This window comes from Acipenser ruthenus, chromosome 21 (assembly GCF_902713425.1).
Source record: "Acipenser ruthenus chromosome 21, fAciRut3.2 maternal haplotype, whole genome shotgun sequence".
In the NCBI taxonomy this organism is placed as follows: domain Eukaryota; kingdom Metazoa; phylum Chordata; class Actinopteri; order Acipenseriformes; family Acipenseridae; genus Acipenser; species Acipenser ruthenus.
Genome location: NC_081209.1, coordinates 29,083,511 through 29,102,228, shown reverse-complemented (window position 1 = coordinate 29,102,228; position 18,718 = coordinate 29,083,511). Strand labels below are relative to the sequence as shown.

The 18,718-nt window shown below is 40.7% G+C and overlaps 1 protein-coding gene across 2 annotated transcripts in view; it reads left to right on the top strand.

Annotated features, from left to right (window-relative positions):
- The first annotated feature begins 2,985 nt into the window (after nt 1-2,985).
- LOC117428199 (integrin alpha-11-like) overlaps nt 2,986-18,718 on the top strand; it is a 43,608-nt gene continuing 27,875 nt past the window's right edge. For both annotated transcript variants that reach the window (XM_058995468.1, XM_058995469.1), the window contains exons 1-2: nt 2,986-3,124; nt 13,404-13,515. In XM_058995468.1, the coding sequence (XP_058851451.1) occupies nt 3,073-3,124; nt 13,404-13,515 (164 nt within the window). In that variant the 5' untranslated portion in view covers nt 2,986-3,072. The remainder of the gene's footprint in view (nt 3,125-13,403; nt 13,516-18,718) is intronic.

Here is an 18,718-nt window from a genome sequence, read left to right as displayed (position 1 = left end):
ATCCTTAGGGTAAGGGAGCCCGACTACGCCACTTTGGGAATTGCGTCCATTATAATTTGGTTATATATTTTTAATCTACCAACCTGTCTGCAGATTGGAAGACCAACCCACTGCCTGCTCTGCTAGGATTGGAGAGCTTCAACCTTGTTAGAGAATGGAAAAACAGTTACAGGAAACACTATCCCTCAACCACTTGTGTGAACGAATTCCCAGAACAAGTATTCACAGCATAACCATGTTGTCCTTTTCATAAAAATTCAGTATCCACATGGTTTCAGCAGTTGTGATTAATGTTGCAGTGTCTGGATGTCTGGAAATACTGAGAGCAATTTGACTCGTCCCCTGCCTTGGCCTCATGTAAAAAGGAATACCCTTAATGTTAATTATACATTTCTGTCTGTTTATCACATGTTGTTTGGGAAGCAGGATTAAAGAGATTCTTCAGTCATGAGGTTATCATCATGCGTTTCGCCAGGGTTTCGAAGATGGTCCTGCCTCCAACTAGGCTTTGTACAGTGAAGTGGTTCTACTGCTGCTTTACCACCTGTGCAATCAACTGAGATAATGCTGACACACGCAATCCTCCCTTGAAGAAAAGGACTACCCTGAAGAAACCCTAGCCTAGCAGATCCAATAGCGCTACCAGCAATGGCAAAACAACAGGTTTGGAACAAATATTGTCCAGCTGTCCTGGTACATTCCTGGCGTGTTTGTAGTGATATGGTACCATGGTACTGCAATGGCTAACCAGCGTGTGTTACTTCATGCCATTGGATATCAAAACACATCAAAATGTTACCAACAGTAACATTTAAGCTGCTGTTATCATTTGCTATGGGTTGGCCTATACCAGAGCCATAGCCGCAGTTTAACATTGAGAGTACTGTACAATACAAAACTTCTCATCTCAAGAAGCTTTGCATACCAGCAAAATATTATGAGGATAAGCCCCGCCCCCGATATTATGCTGGTCATTTAAATGGGTTGCTAATAAATAGCTTACTGGTGTGTTTTGAGGCAGATATAATTTCAAAGGAGGCTGCTGAAATAATATTTTTTGTAATGCAATCTTTAATTACAGGGTTAAACCAAAAGGCTGCCATCTCTGTTTAATTTTTTTAACTTGTGAACAGCGACCCAGTATGCCTCTCTGACACCCAGACCAGCATTGCACCAAGGAGATGGCCTTTATTCCAAAAAGGGTGGAGAGCTGCGTGGTTTCTGAGTCTCAATTTACATAACAGGGACCGGGATCCGTTTCAGAAACATGCCTTAACCGTCTGGAAACTATGACTCTCTCGCTAGCACGAATCCAGAGCCATTATTAAAGATCTTTATTTTTTTTTTAAAGCAGCGTCTGTTTTCTTTTGAAAATGAAAACAAGTGAACATAAACTTGTTGAGTTTTACTTCTGAACACATTACATCAGTGCAGTATTATTAACAGGCATGCCCTCTGAACCTCAGCTCAGGACAGAGGAAGTCCGCAGCAGCTGTCCACTATCAGGTGTGACTTCATTGACCCTGCAGTGCTTTAGAGTCTCTCACTTTCATTACACTGCGTCTTTATCCAGCTTTCCTTAGTACATCATTGGGTACACAATACAGAATGAAACAAATAGCATTTAGTAAAATCATTTCAGTTGTGCTTTTTTGTTTTCTTTTTGCTTTTCATATTTTGAAAAAAAGTGCAAAAGCTATGGCAAAATACAATAATTCTCCTCAGCCCAAACCACCAGAACATGCTGCCTGCTTTTATATTTTCCTGCAGATCTTACCAAAGTTTTACCGGTACTCTAGAATCTACAGAAGTTTCAGCTATGCTATTGTATTGCATCTTCATAATAAAATCAAAAGGTTAATACCTAGTGTAGCTTACTCCATTCCCTCTTCTGAAAGTTTACCACAGTAATGTTGTGGTTTGCTCATGCTTTTCCCATGGTTATACAACACATTTACTATAGTTTACCATGGTTTGCCATGTTTTTAAATATGTATCACCATAATGCTGTGTGCTTTACATCTCTTACAATGCTTACCTATAATTTACCATAATTTCACTGTGCTTGGCACACCACTCCATCTCTTCAGATCCTTACAGCTAATAACAGACTTCCACCTACATTCACTGGGACCACCAGAGGCTTATTATAAAAATGAGTCATTGCTTATACTTTTACTTTTGAGTCATTAAACACATGCTTTCTTGATTGCTTGGGACCTTCAGCCCTAAGGCAAGATGGGGCTGCCCTGCCTCTAAGAAGAGACACGTTCTCCTTGGCTTCCCATGTTGAGGTCATTTCCTTCCAGCTGAGTGAGTCTGCAGGTGCTGATGCTATGCCCCAGTGAGCCTGTAGCTTGGGATGTGTGCTCTGTATAAAAGTGCATTGTCTGCACAGCAGAAATAATACAGTATTACAGTGCATACTCTAGATGATAACATTAAACACTCAGTAATAAAAGTTAGACTAAAATGAGTCTTCTCCTAGATGTTCAAGACATTTGTCAAAATGTTTCTGTAACAAGACAGGGGCTGGATGCAAGCCATCGGCCCGCTCACCTTGCAAGCGAGCATCTTAACCGCTATGCAAAAGAGCCAGGCTCGACGCAGTTCAGAATCTGGAGCGGCAGGCGGTGCTTCACACAACACTGCCCTTTACATTTGTCTTCTGAGTTACTTCAGTTCTTTTATCATCTTTTTTGAGATGATGTCTTCTGCTTCCTGCATATCTTTAGATATTTTGCTTACTGTACCGGTCCCCCCCTAACTTTGAATTCATTTATTCTTTCAATTTGAGCTGCTAAATCCGTGCAGACTGTCATTCTTGCAGCACACTGTTTAATCCTGCAGAAAGGCAGGCAGTCTGTAATGTAGTGTGTGCAGTCTGGGGACAGTGTGAGGAACAGCCTGTTGGCGGTGCACATTTTCCACAGACCCTCCTACTTCTTCCAGATATAGAGTTCTTTGCAGTAAATGAGACGTCAATAAGAGAGAGCTTTCTAACCGAGCAGGACTCTAGGACTGACACCTTGCCTCAGCCTCCTTGAGATTCCACTACACCGCTCAACGCACATGGAATACTACACGGGTATCATTGTAGTCTGGGCTTGCACCTTGTTGCCAGGTAAGCCTGCATCCTAGCAGCACCCTTCACCGCTTCTGTACAGTGTGCTGTCTCTTTATGCTGGAGTATGTGAATAGGAGTAGATTAAAGAAATAGACAAGAAAGAACAAATAAGCAAAAATCAAAGTAAAAAAAACATCAGTTTTTGATTATTGGAGTTTCCTGGGGGGGGGGGGGGGGGTGGCTGAATGTGTCCAGCAATGCCAACATCAAAGGCATAATGCACGCTGATGTCATAGCTCTTAAATGCATGTTTGTCTTTGTTGTATGCTGTTTTTTTATTTTATTTAAAGGACCGAAGCAGTAGAATGTTGAGGAATTCTTTGCTAATGAAAGCAAGCTCATATCGCCTTGCAGAATCATTTGAATGTTAATTGTGCAGAAATATAGCTCAAAAGTTTCCAACAACTGCAAAGTGACACCGTAGGGGCTGCAGTATAGTAATGCCTTTTAATCATGAACAAGCACGGCCACTCAGTCAGCTCTGACAGAGCAGCTTTGTGTGCAATCATCTGACATACATTGAAGAAGTATATATTACATTGCATGCATAGTCATATGTTTTAATCATTTATTCATAAAAAAAAGAAACATAAACTGTACTGATATATAACTCTTAATGAGAAGTTTGAGGAATACCTAGACGCTACATTTTAGACTCATTGTTGGGTAACACGTTATAGTGCTGCTTATTAATGTTTTATAAACATTATATGCCTATATATAATGTATGCTTAATAACTATGTTATAGAGTGTTAGTAAAATATTGTAGATGGTTTATAACCATGCAATAGCCATAGACGGAATTACGTTTTTATAAAGGGCGCAGTTTTTTAGCCACCTATTGTACTTTGGGATGTTTAAACGTAATTCTGTCTATGGCTATTGCATGGTTAATATAAAGTGTTACCCATTGTTGTACAGGTTTTGTAGGTGTCTAGGTGAGATGGAATGGGGAAAGTGAGACTGGGAGGGTGTGTGTGTGCGTGTGCGTGTGCGTGCGTGTGCGTTTGTGTGTGTGTGTGTGCGTGTGTGTGTGGGGTTGTTTACATTTAACTTTTCTCCAGGAAAATAGTTTAGAACCAAATGCAGGTGCTTAAAAGCTCATACTGGATACCACAATGAGGAACGGGCCCAGACTATTACCCCTGCCTTGCTAAGTCTGCTTGCCAGAGCGCTGAGCTTCAGTACAATCAGACTGAGTCTCTTGGAAGTTTACCAAGCTTCCTTTAACTAACAGTGCTCAGTATATGATATCTGATAGGCAGTAGCCATTAACCATTTTTTATATATAAAAAGAAAATAAAAGGGAAAAAATGTAACTTGATTTTTTGCATCTGGAAAAAAGTTTCGAAAAGTTTTTTTTTTATTTCTTTTTCCTACTGTTGTTATTCACTTGGATGTGTGACACAGGATTTTCAAAAGCTTAATGTTTCTGTTCCAAGGAGGAAAAGCACAATTAGCCGGATTGCAGAGTGCTTTTTTTGCAAAGCGGTTTTTCTAATGAGGGTTTGCTTTTGCTGCACTGAATTTTTTCACAGATTCTGTGCAGTGTTTGTTATCTGGGAAAGCGTCGCTGGTTACGGGTCAGTTTTAATGCTGTGGCCTCAGTTCCAGTGTCTGTTTGTTTTCTTGGTGAGTCTGGGCACCCTTACCCAGTACTACTTCAGTGGCAATGCAGCTGTGGCAAGACTACCATAGCAATGCAATAGCTACAGCGGTAACATTTCAATATTGTGACATGCAGGTCCTGTGGAGCACAATGGTTTCACCATGGTAACTGAGAGCAGCTTCCTGGTGGCATATCAGTACCAGGCAAGGGTGCTGCCGTGTCAGGAACACTGGGCATTATCTGTGCCAAATCAATTGTGTTCCTCCAGGACTGGAGGAGTCCCGGTGCCATCATGGGAATCAGAGATCACAGCAGTCCTGTCACTGTAGCTGCATCCCCCACTGTGCAAACCTGCCTCTGGAAACCATCCTCAGCTAGCATGCTCTTCTAAGGCTTGTCTTCCCCTCTCTGTGTAGGAAGCAGGTTCAGTCAGGTCTCAGTGTTGAGAAGGGTTGGGTAAAGAATTACCAGTGCAGGTTCATGCTCTGCACAGCCAGAGAGGGGAGCGCAGGGGCGGACTGGGACCAAAAATCGGCCCGGGAAGTTCGGGTCCACCGGCCCACATTTATGTCAAAATCAACATACCGAAATAATAATGAAGTCAGCGCACGCAGCGCGCCATCATGATGAAATATCGGTAATAAAAATAGAGTTTTAAATTGTTCGGGTAAAACTTCTTTGTACATTGTAGGCTATAGCTACTACCAGGTTTTCAAACATATTAGGGGCGATTTAGGTATGGCAAAGTATAGGCTATGGCAGTTGCCATACCATGGCTTCATGATATAGAAGTCACAAATAATAGGCTATCCTATTGAAAATATCAGATTTTTTCGTCTACAAAATATGTTTCTATTCATTATTCTTTGTCTCTGCACGTCTCTGTCTGCCACCGCTTTGTGTTCAGTGAATGCAACACGTAGAAAGAAACCATTCACTGCACACCAAAACCAACCTCAGTAGGCCTAATATAAACTGTAAAGTATAAACAAATATCTTATTTATCAATTCTAGAAACCATCACTGACCTCACACAGATTGTGGACTCTCAATATGCCTAATTCAAAATAAATAAATAAATAAACACATCGACTCATATTTAGCAATTCTAAAAACCATTAGCAGCACTCAGCGCCAATAGCAACCCAAAATTACAACAGGGTTTCAGAACCCCTAATTATATCTAAAAATACAGTCAACTACTTCACCCAAATACAACGAGACTGTCCTACCTTACGTCGCCAGCAGACGTCGCAGCAGTGCACACTTCTCTGCAATAACTCCATCACTGTCTAGGGCCATCAGTATCTCTTTCTCTGTATACATTGGCATGAACCCTTCCAAGTGGTTACTGACAAAGTCAGGAGGAATTTGTAGCCCAAACCAATTACATGATAGGCATCAGTCAATAAATTGTATCGGGATAGAATCAAATAGCAACACATGGCACAGTTTTTGCATGAAGTGCACGTTTTGTTCTCTAGCTCCAGCTCTTCTACACATGGTCCACTGTTTCCATCCTCCTCAGGCACCTCACTTGTTGTGTTGACCCTGTATCTATCCAAAGCTGACATCTTCAGTCTGTCCCACTGTGTTAGGGTGATAACATAAATGTGTCCAGTTCTTTGGACTGAAGGCGTGTGAAGTAATCAAAGCTACCAGCTGACCCCCCCTGCATTCACTTCATATGCCTGCATCTTGTCTCTCTCTCCTTCTCTTTCCTCAGCTGTTCTCTCTGCACCTTTTCTTTTTCTCTCCATTTTTTACACTGACACTCATCCACTATCAATACAAGAGGTTCAAACGAAAGACGAAATCTGGTTGACCAATCCCGTTCTAAGAAAATACGGGCAAGTCCAATCAGGGAATGGCCACTCCTCGCCCCCCCTTAGATATTGCGATATTGGATCTACCCAAGAGATGACTGGTGTGAGGATGTGTGCGCGCGACAGAACGAGACTGCCAAGTTAGTAACATTGTAATTCTCAGCATGTAATGGGGGAAAAAAATATTAATAATAATTATAAATCAAACGTAGACTAGCGGCTCACGCAGGTCCAAACAGACCGGCCCACCGGGGATTCTCCCGCACTTCCCGATGGCCAGTCCGCGCCTGGGGGACCGCTTCTGTGAAGTGATATTTTGTAACGTTTTGGAGGTTGAAGCATGCTCTTGTGCTGTAACCCTGCCTACAGTAACCGTTGTTAAGAAATAAGCGATTCCTGGGTTATAATTTCAGGTCCCGGTTCAGAGCACAAGGGCCGTCACTTTGAAAAGTAGCTTTTCCATTTGAAAGAAGATAAATGTGATGTCTGCTGTAGTCTGGTACCCATTACAGACAATAAATTACTGGGGGGGGGGGGGGGGGGAATCAACTTGGAGCCACCTGCAACACTCTGCCTCTTGTGCATTGTAGAAATACATTATCACTGAGAAATATCACAAAGAACAAATGGGGTATTTCCTACTGTATAGCCGTTGGGGTTAATGGTGTTCCAGATGTACTGAGACGTGATTCTGAGAGCTCCATTGAGGTCACAGGGGTGCTCTAAACAACATGAGATATACATTCGTTTTGATAACTGTCAAGTATGAAGTATTCCAAGTATGAAGTATTTTTGGACACAGATTTAAACTGTTCCCATTAAGTAGGTATTAAGTAGTCACAGTATTGCTGATGCAGCAGCTGGCACATTTATATGGTTGTGAAGTGTCTTTGGTGCCATTTTTGCAAGTGTTCAAACTTAAGCAAGGATTATATATATATATATATATATATATATATATATATATATATATATATATATATATATATATATATATATATATATATAGTTTTTTGTAAGCTGGCCAACTATAACTTCCCTGAAAGATCTTGGCTCATCACAAAGAGATTGTTTTTAAGAGCCCTTTATAATATATAAATCAACTTCATAAATGAAAATGTTTATTTTGTATTTTACTGCAACAGGGTCAGGGGTCTGAATGTCTGTATAAAAATACCTTTGAACAAAAGCAGTATAAGTAAGTCTGGAATCAGAGCTGCTATTCTTATAAGAAACTGCTGAGTTCAGTTTGTATATGTAGCAGTAATGTCTGTATGCCAGAATCAATTTAATACATGTGCTTTTCATTTCACAGTAGCATTGTATTTAATGTGTACCATTCTCAACCGTGCTGTATAGTTGGAATAGTGATGAACTCAAATGGGTTTTACTATCTTAACCCTCTGCTATGGAACCTGCAAATCCAGGACTTGTAGGGTTTGCAGGATTTTGAATCGCTTATTATTGCAACGTGAAGGAACCCGACAGGCCACCATGTGGTGCTATTATGTGTTTATTTTCTATATATACACACTTCAGTTTTGGAATATGCAGATAGGCAACACATAGCTTAAACGTTTTGATTGAGCTTCCTGGTACATAATCACTTCCTGATACATAATCACTTCCTGATATATAATCAGTTCCTATAGAGTAGCTGCAACCACACCATGTGACTTACAGCACAGCTTGTCATCAGGGTACAGCAGTTTATTTGTAGTTTGTAGTTGGGTTATTTTGATTTCCTGAATTACTTAGATTAACAGAAAACAAATAAGTGAAAATTTAGGGATTCTTGGCACAAAAAAGAAGGTTCAGTGATAATGTTAATAAATGTAATAAGAGGTAAGAATTTATTTTTATATTAAAGGATTAGTCCACTGTTTTAATCTAGCTATTGAAACTTGAACAGTGACAGTATCTGAAACGTGTATATTTTTATGACAAGCTGTACAAGAAGCTTGAGGTTTGTTTATCTAGGCAGTGAAGTATATTCACAGGAAAACCCCACTGAGACTGCAGTCTCTTATCCAAAACCAGAGGAGGGGGCGGGGGGCTGAGTGGCTGATGATGGCACTGCGAATGTTAAACAGTGTTGCCACGTTCAGATTTAAATGGAAACTTCAACACTGCCAAGCTTTTTCTTTTTTTTCTTTTTTAATTAAAGCTGTTATGAGACTTGCCATGCTTAGAGTGCAGTCAGGTCATTTTAAAAAACAAGCCCAGAGCATCTTCAAAGCATTTGTGTTTTGCTGGAATTGGAAAAAAATATTATAAAACACATGTGAGAGATTGTGCGTTTACCAAGAGGGTGATAAAAGACACATGTGAAAGACATTATGTCCGAGAGGATCGTGGCAGCTCTCTCTCTCTCTCTCTCTCTCTCTCTCTCTCTCTCTCTCTCTCTCTCTCTGTCTCTCTCTCTCTCTCTCTCTATTTATTTTTTTTACTATATTCATCTTGAGAATATTTACTCTTCCCCGAGCTGGTTTTTCCATGAGCCCTTCAGCTGATTGGGTTGAGTACTGTTTCACAAAGACACAACTGTCTGCACCACAAGCTGAGCCTGGGGTTTGCTGATGGTCTCTGACCCTGAATTGCAGTACTTCTTATTTATGCCTGAGAAAGTTAGGACACTCTCTTTACATTTTCAATTGAACCCTGTTGAACGAGTTACACTGTTTTTATTATTAACTCCAGCCAGAGCCTCAGAGACCTGCATTTCATGCCCCTCCTCACCAGTATTTTAAGGATATGTCAGTGTATGGGATATCCTTACTTTGGGCCTGCGTTATATATGCATATTTATTAGTTGCTCCAAATAACATGTTTGCTTTTTTAATAAAGATATGTTATTTCAAAGTGTATCGCTGCAGATACCGCTTTTTTTGTATTGATTGTCAGGATCATTGTGGGTTTCCATGATCCTAAATGACGTTTTTGCAAAGCGTTGAGGTAGTTAGTCCTACAATAAAAAGAATTGATCGGCGGGTGATTATTTATTTATTTTTTTTTTAATAGTTAATGACCTTCACAATGGGATGCATACATGTTAAAGACACAGTCTGCATGCAAGGCTCATACTTTCCAGCAAACTCTTTATGATGGACCACAATCCTCTCACTGTGTGAGTCATCCCTAACCACCAAAGATATATCACAAACCAGGCTTGATTTATGCGATTGATTTGTTCTATATATAGTTATGGCCAAAAGTTTTGTATCACCATATAGAATGAACTAATTTTGCTTCATAAAGTCGAATGAAACCTGCTGAATAATGTTATGTTAATGTTACATCCCGCTTTGTAGTTTTCCATATACTTTACGAAAAAGACTAACACACATTTTGCAAATGTGACATTTCGAAATCTAACATGAAATACTGCACTGCTAGTATATCATGTTGTAGTTTCTGTGATTACATGATGTTAAATAAAATATCTCATTTATGATCATAAAGTTGTTTTTTTTTATGTCTCAATCATAAAATTCTAGGTGATGCAAAACTTTTGGCCATAGCTGTATAATGCACTTTGGTGGGCCATGGTGTTCCATTGTTCATGCAACAGGGCACAACGCAAGTTGCTAAATAAGCAGTTTTCACTCTGTTACACGGGGGTTAGGTAATGGCAAGGGGCCGCGCGTTTGGCTTGTGTTTGAACTCCCTGGAATTTGTCTTGCAAGCTGACTCAAATGAAACCAAAAATAAGCAGCCAGCTGACAAGCTGTGAACCCCTGTGATACGAATTTAAACAGCCTGGTTTCTTTCAAAGCTTCCTCAGAATAATGGGTTTTCATTAATGGGCTCTTAACTGCCCCACAGTGGTAGAGTCAAGTTTACCAAATACAGTGGCACGTTCAGTCACAGCTCCCAGAGGTGTTTACCTGTATGTTTTAGGGCATGTTTGATAACGCATGTTGGGGACAAGTCTTCCTGGAGGTTTGCGTGAATTGTGCTGTGTACTATAGCAAGGAAAAAAAACATCTTTTGATTGAGTCCATCCCTAAACTGTGAAACGTGTATTTCCAGGAACCATAACAAAGCATATCAGGAAGGGCCTTTTTTGCGGTAATTTGACATGTGTGTTTCCTACTGTCTAGGCTAAAGTCAGGAGGAAATGAAAAGACTGGGTTAGGGCACTCAGTGTCAGTGAAGCAGCACTTTATATTACAGGGCATGAATCACCATGTAAGTGCATTGTAATAACCGGGCAACTGGCAATAGTTCCTGCTCTTACTACTGTATGATTACATAGAAAAGGCCATGTCTACAACATTCTGTTACCTGCTGTATTTACATGGTGACACCATGGTAAAGGCTGTTTCCATGTAATTACACACCTGTGCCACCATTAGTTACCATGTAATAGCGTGGCATGGCGTATTATGTGGTAATAGCGTGACATGGTAATACCTAGTTATTACCGTGTTACTACATGGTTATGCCACATACTGTAATGTGCTGCAGAGGAAGATGAGAGGGAAAGAAACAGAGCTGCTTGCAGTGATGGGGGGGGGGTTAAGTGGAGTGCACAGAAGCTCAGCCTCTGTTCCTGATGTAGATGTTAGCCAGAGTTTAAGCTCCACGCTTTGGTCTCTATTCTTAAGACGCTCGTATAAGTCAACACCAGTGTCTTGGAAGCAGCCCAACCATGATCTCTTGGGAAAGGAAGTTTTATGAGTGACTTCTTTGGACGACGGCTTATCTCAGCAGAGGAGATGAGCAGGGAAACGGAAGAAATTAGACAATCTGCAATGGGTATGAACTGGAATGACCCTCATTGGCTTTAAACAAAAAAACATTTGCAATGGTGAACCCTTATTATGCCTGTAGCTCCTTTGCAGTGGCTTCTGTGTGCTACTGCACTGTTACAGAATCGTACCATTCCTGCACGCTATACCTCAAAGTTGCTTTTATTTATTTATGTAAAATATTTAAGCTGGAAACTCCCATTGAGATGTATCACCTCATTTACAAGGGTGTCCAGGGCTCGTCGCTGTGCAGGTCTAGGTTTACAGTTGGGAGCTCACAGAAGCTGAAGGAGCTGATTTGACTGTACAGCATTCTGGACTGAGGTGCTGAAGTGCAGTGTAGAAAGAATGCAATGGGGCCAGTGGAAAGCTCCCAAGTGGAATGAGTTAAAGAGCCTGCAATTGTTTCTCTTTCCTGTTCATTCTATTGCCCACACATCTTAAACCTATTCGAAAGAATAAGAAAGATAAATTAATGGTCTCAGAGATGCCAAGTAATACAACAGAAGTGACAATTTTAATACCTGGACCACGACACTGCAAGAGTGAGAACACACTGCCAGCCATTCTCAATAGGAGCCAGACACAGGATGCCTGGCTCAGGCTGTGCCAGCCATTATCCTTTGATTCTTTGAGAAAAGCACAGCTTTGTGTCACTATCTTGATCCTGTTTGAGGATGCACAGCAACAGCCAAAGAGTTATTCTGAACATTTCCAAAGATTTAATTTAAATGTGTTGTTAGAGAAATAAAACAGTGCCTTTGTGGATAGGGTGTCTATGTTTTCATAGTTTTTCAGTCAGAAAGGCCTGAGCCAAAGCCAATTGGTGAAAAACAGATGATCCTGACAGGGAGAGAACTATTCAATCATACTGATATATTTTTTATTATTATTAAAATGCGATTTAAAACCAGGATGCATAGGAGGCCAGCTGTATAAAGGAATTCCTCTTGAATATATAAATAACAGTTTTCATTTGATAAAATAAAGAGGTTTTCACTCAGTTTGACTTGTACCGTGTTTCATCTGGAGGAAGGAGGGGAGCCAGCAGACAGCAGACTAATGTTAGATCACAGTTTCCTGACTGCATCACACCAGCAATACAAACTCACATTCCATCAGCCTGCGCTGCTAGGAGCCATAAATCTTCAGGTACTATTGGCAGCTTGTGCTTCCCCCCTTCCCTGCATGTGTTCCAATAAGAGCAATGATGAAACCTGACCCACACTCCTGGCAATAAAGGTGCTTTCAGTGGGTTTGCTCCCTCGACTGCAGGCAGAGCCATAGCTACAGCGTTGGAGCTCTGCAGAGGACACTGGAGCCCACAAAGAGGCCAGTGTCCACGGCTGCCCTTGCCGGCCTAGCCAAAGCTAACAGTATTTGCCTGAAAGCCGCTAGCATGAACAGCCAGACTGTTATCTGATAAAATCTTCCCCGCCGGCTCCAGATCTCACGGCTGTTGAATATAAACCAGGTATTCTCAAGCTAACATCTGCTGCTGTTGGGTGAGGACCCTGCTTTCTGCTCATGGAGAGTGGAGAGTGTATTGAGAATGGCCGGCCATCTCTGGTGTCAATGCCGAGTGGAGCTCTGTAGAGTAGGGCTCATGACTCGTTGCTTTTAGGGACATGTACAGTATCTAAACTAAAGTGTCCACCTGAAGCTGCTTAATAACTCACAGTAGCTATATTATTGTGATGCTAGCTGGGAGTACATTTGTAGCCCCGTCTTTACCCTGTGCAGCATTACTGATTATAATAATGAATCAGTACATTTAGCATAAAGGTGTAAAATACATGGAAGCAGTCAAGTTACAGTAGGTGTTGTTTTCTGCACAGATATTCAGTTCTGTTCCATTAACTGTGAAACGTAGCACTCAGACTGGTTAATCACATATGTAGTCGTTTCAGTACAATGGACAAAAATGTTGCAGGATTTTTGCATGCTATATGCTGTATGCAGGTTGCATGTGCAATTGGAGGTGCACAGTATTATCAACACTGTGGTGTTCACTTACTTGAATCCAATGAATCAATTGCTGTGGCTTTATTGTCTGTTACACATCATGTCATGTTTCTACTTCCAGGGGGCTCCGACTCTTTCAACATCGACACTAAAGAACCCAGAATCATCCAGGGGTCCAAGGAAGCTCAGTTTGGATACACAGTGCAGCAGCATGAGGCTGGGGGGCAGAAATGGTAAGAAGTGATTGCAGGAGCGTGGAAACTCCTTGGCACGGGGCTGGGCAAGGTCTCTGTGCTGTGTGTATGCTTGGAGCTTTTGTTTGTGCATGCTGGTGCGTAACGCTGGCAAACCTTGCAGTATTTGGGGCACCGTACAATCATAAGGGGATTCTGATTTGGTTTTGAATTTCTTCAGTGTGTGTTATCTTCTGTTTTTTAAAGTTTTTTTTTTCTGGACTGGTTTAACTGCTGTCTGGAATTAAAATGCATGTTGTATGTTGATTTTATTATAAGGCTCCTAATTTATGTTAAAGACAAACCCCAGTTTTGCGGTAGTATATCAACAATTAATCTGAGCGCCTGGAAGAATGTGAGTACTCAGATCTTGCATCTTGCACCATTGGTGTCTGGTCCAAGCTTCAGCCTCAGCTTTTGTTCTTCTGCTGAAATCCAACGCAACACAACAGGTTTTACATGATGACAGAGTCAGCTGTCAGAGGCTTTAATTGACTTATTTTACTTGCAATATTAGTCATTTTGATGAGAAGTTAGACCAGACTGTAGCATTCATTTCCGTAGTAGAGTGGCATTCTAGTTTTAGGTTTTGGGTTGGAGCTGCGGAACACAAAATAAAAATAAAAACAGACTTGTGGAACAGCAGGTACCGGGCAGGGATGAAGTACAATTTGTGCACATAATTACATCTGCAGGGAATGTTTCTCCTGGCTCGATCTGACGACCTACACTGGGATGCAGAGTCCCGTACAGCTAGTGCCTCACAAACCCATGTTGATCAGTGCTGTTATACGATCCTAAAACACTGAGGATCGAAAAAACAAAAAGAGATACATCAAAATAAAAAGGAGATCCCAATAAGTGGAATTCATAACTCGCTACTGCTGCAGGAGTGTCAAGGGGAGAGGAAGCATGTGTGTCTGCAGCTGAAACTAGGCAAAACAAAGTGGTGAGCCAACCATGTCTGGATTGTAATGCGTGCACAGCAGTCTCAACACTGAATGCAGTAAACATTCACCCAAGAACCCTACTTTAGTGTGCAGCTGTGTTTGATTACATGTACGGGGCAATGCAGCTTGAATAAGGTCAGTCAATCAGCCCTGGGAGAAACACACTTTGTGTAATGTAAACAAACTGGTCAGCCAACATCCTGGATTGGGAATTCTAAACTATGGAAGAATGTAGTAAACATTCAGGAAACCCAGGAAATATAGTTTTGGATCACTGTGGATTTAACCCTTTCATGCGTGGCGACCTCATATGGGGACACATTTTTTTTTTTTTTTTTAGTCTTTATATGGGGACATATGGAAGACACAACTGCATGATGACCTCATACAAGGATGGCATTTTCCCCCCATATAAAGCAATGGATTTTTTTGTTTTTTTGTTTGTTTTAATGAAACATGTGTTTATTATGTGTCTAAAACTACTTTTGTTTCCCAGCTGTTTTCAATATCTCATGCATAAAAGGGTTAGTAAGGTTTTAAGGAATGATATACATGATGGGGGGTATTTTTCTGGGTCTCTTCTCAGAAACTCTGCTTAAATCTGGCTTGGATTACATTTCAGGCACCAATAAAGCCAAAAAACAACCTCAAAACCTTTACTTTTATACTTATAAATAACAGAATGTTTCAGTATAAAGTAGCATTGACCCAGATTTGTAAAATGAGTTCTATCTGAAGCTCTCTGGGTCTGACTGCAGAACTGCATGCCTGTTGCACAATAGGATAGGGATAGGGGAATCTGATGACTGTGACATACCAGGTATATACATTAAAAAAGGATACAAATCTAATGAGATTGAAACATTGTGTTATTTTTTCCATCAGATTGTTGGAGGAAAGGGTTAGTCGTTTCTGGTATAATAGATTCCTTTCTGGTATTTCGGGCATGTCTGCTGGCACAACAAACTTTTAGCAAAAAGCTATTTAAGTTATTTTTCTTCTTCTGCGGTGAAAGACTGTTATGCAAGACAGCAAGGTGAATTCCTGTCTAAACGATAATGTTACAAAATGAGAAACAGCAACTTGAGGGTGCTTAAGAAACCCTGAATGATCCCATATTGTTGTTTACTTCTAGCTTTGTAAAGTCAGAATAGAATGCATGAGGATATTGAACTCGACAATAATTTGAGATCATGCGTGAAGAACGAAATAGAAGTAGCTTTCAGTTGAAAACTGCAGCATGCACCTTTGAGGAACAAGAAGGCTAAACAATGAAATAATGTAGTAAATATTCACCCAAGAGTCCTTGAACGTGTTACAAAACACCACATTTATAATAACAAGGTCAGTGAATCAATCCTGGGAGGGAAACACCCATGGGAATAATAGATCATAATGGAAGTGACAGGGGAATCATTTATCTTGCATACCTGTGGCTTTGAGTCCATTCCAGGACCTGGTATTGCGCACGGATGAAAAAATTCAGGAGTTAGTGAGATTTAGTGAGCAGGAAATCGACTACAACACTATTCCTAGTTGCCAGATCTATGTCCTAAATTAGAACCTGGATCTTGACAGTGGTAATGGTAAGTCAACTGAAGTCAGCTTCACCAGTAGCTGGGCCATCAAGATCAACCAAGCATTTCAGAGTCTGATTTAGAGCTGCGATCCTCTGGCAGCTGTACGTTGAAATCCTGCAGCTGTTTCTGAAACAGAAATAGCCTTTTATACAACCTGTGAAATGAATCTTTAAACATTTTGAAGAGACTGTTTCACAACAGTGTTGCTCAATAGGTACTTCAAAGCTGTGTCCTGTGTTGTTCATATTGCAGAAATATATTTTTGATAGTTTTGTTCACGTATCATGAGTCATAAATCACCTGGGGAATAAGCTTTCTTTTCCTAGCCAGGAGAAAGAGAATCTCTATCACAGGCATTGTAGTGAGGGGTTTTGTTTAGAGATTTTCCATTTACAAACACACAAGTGCAGCAGGGGCTTAAATTATGGTTGCACACCCCTAGTGTTCAGACTAACTTCAGAAATTCAGCGTTTAGGAGTCTTTTCAGAAGCAGCCTCATGGTTGATAAGGGACATTATTGTGGTCAGTAAGTGTGGTAAATTACCATATAAGCATTAACTGCACTACAGAATTATAGAAAGCACATATTATGTATTATTAATCTGCTACGAAGTTAAGTATTTGGAAATGTAGATGGTTGTAGTAGGAATAACCTTGTTGCCCATCGTCTCTGGTGCATTCTAAGATTTTATAGCCACGCTGTGTGTATTTATATCCTGTAAACTTGCCTTTTAGTTGCCATACTGAGTCCAAGTCTACGTTGTTGTCCTGTTCAATTATTGGGCTCTGCTCTGCAGTTCATGTCATCCAATCGTCTGCCTCCTAGGTCATCTCGACCTGGGTTGTCCATCTCCAGTCCTCAGGGGCCAGGTTGTTGGAACACCCAAGTCTTTAATACAGTCTCCTGTATAGAAGCAGAACCTGTCTATTGTGTGACCACTGGATCGATGAGCCAGGACTGTTGATGGAGTTTACTAGATCAGAGAGAGGATCTTTTGTGAGGAATGATTTCAGTCATTCTAGAGAACATTAAAAACTACAATAAAAAACACATTCCTTGTAGAAATGTACTGCAGTACAAGCAGATTGCAGTGTAAAAGAAAGCACATATTTTAAAGCACATTTAAAAATTAAAAATAAACCCAGTTAACAATGTGGCATGATACATTAAATACTTGGTGTAAGCATAAAGCAAAAATGCATCTCTTATACGAGATCCAGAAATAACATTTGATTTGTAATTAGCTGCAACATCTTCCAATGAGGTCATTTTTCATTAGGCTGTGATCTTCACTTTGGCTTTCCTTTCTGAGCCCTTATTTACCCCATTACCTAATGATAACTCCTACGCCTCCAGGCATGACTGAAGCTGTGTGTCTCCAGGTGTTCCCTTTTGACAAAGTGAAATTAATGAGGCTGTGCGTTGACTCCAGAGACAGCCTCTAACTCCATGCACAAACAAAGGCAATGTAAGAGGATTCCAAAAAAGACCAGCACTCAAGGAACCATGTGCAGGATGGCTCTAGCTTTATATGCAGGTAAAGACCATCTGTTTATATATCCATATACACATGGAGATGACAAGTCCATATATAGGTGGTCTGTGATTACAGGTCCCTGTGCATCAGGTTTGACTGTGATAGCTAACCTCCCTACAATCCACTAATGAGTTCTGATTGCCCTCTCAGCTGGCACGTTTCTGAACTAGCTTGCTATTCAGGATCATTTGGAAAGTCTTGTGGGATTTATGATCGCCAAGTTTCCTTCTGTGCATCTCAGAACAGGGCCTGATAAAGCTTGATAAGGAAAGAGGCACATTCCAGTAATCTCTCATCCAAACTCGGAAGATATTTATGTGTTTTGTGTGTTCTCTTGTATTTGGTTGCAACGCTTACAGGAATGATTGGGTCATATTCACAAAACTTTAAGGACTGTTTAATATTTTGAAGAACTGCTTTTAAAAAGTCTTTGGGGAATTTAAACAGGAATTTGAAAAATCTGAAAATCACACAAATCTGAAAATGAGAAAATAATGAAACTCCCAGCTAGTCGAGCAAGGCTAAAGGGAGGAGAGTGTAACTAGCAGTGTTGTATGATTCACTGTCTTTACTGATCCAGCCTCCTGCTGGTGGGATGAGGTTAAAAGCTCTATAACCACACTGGTAAGATAATCGCTTGTGAAGTAGACGGTCATCGCTTTGCACCCAGTCCCCGCATGGCTACATGTAGCAATAGCTGTTTAGTGTGTCTACAGTTCCTAGACTCCCATCGTAGAATGATTATGCTGATCCTTTAAGAGGAATATTCAATTAGTGGAAGTGGGCTGCCTTTCAACTTTAATGACGTGTTACACACTATGAAACTTTTTGTAAACATCTGTGAACATATCAGATGAAAAAAAAAAGCCTTAGAGGGGAACTTGTGACACATGATCCCAAATTTCTCTGCAATTATATCCGCACAGATCGTACTGATTCTGTAGTCACTAGTTAAGAAACTGGTAAGTGCGAAACCAGGACAGGAAAATATTCAGGGAATTCTGTTTTTTTTTTGTGGAGGAGAGAGAAGAGTCTCTGATAAGAGTGCACTGCGGTACCCCCTGGTCAAAGCACAGCTGAGAGAGCAGTTGAACATAGTAAAGCATGAGCAAACACAGAACAGCACGGTGAATCT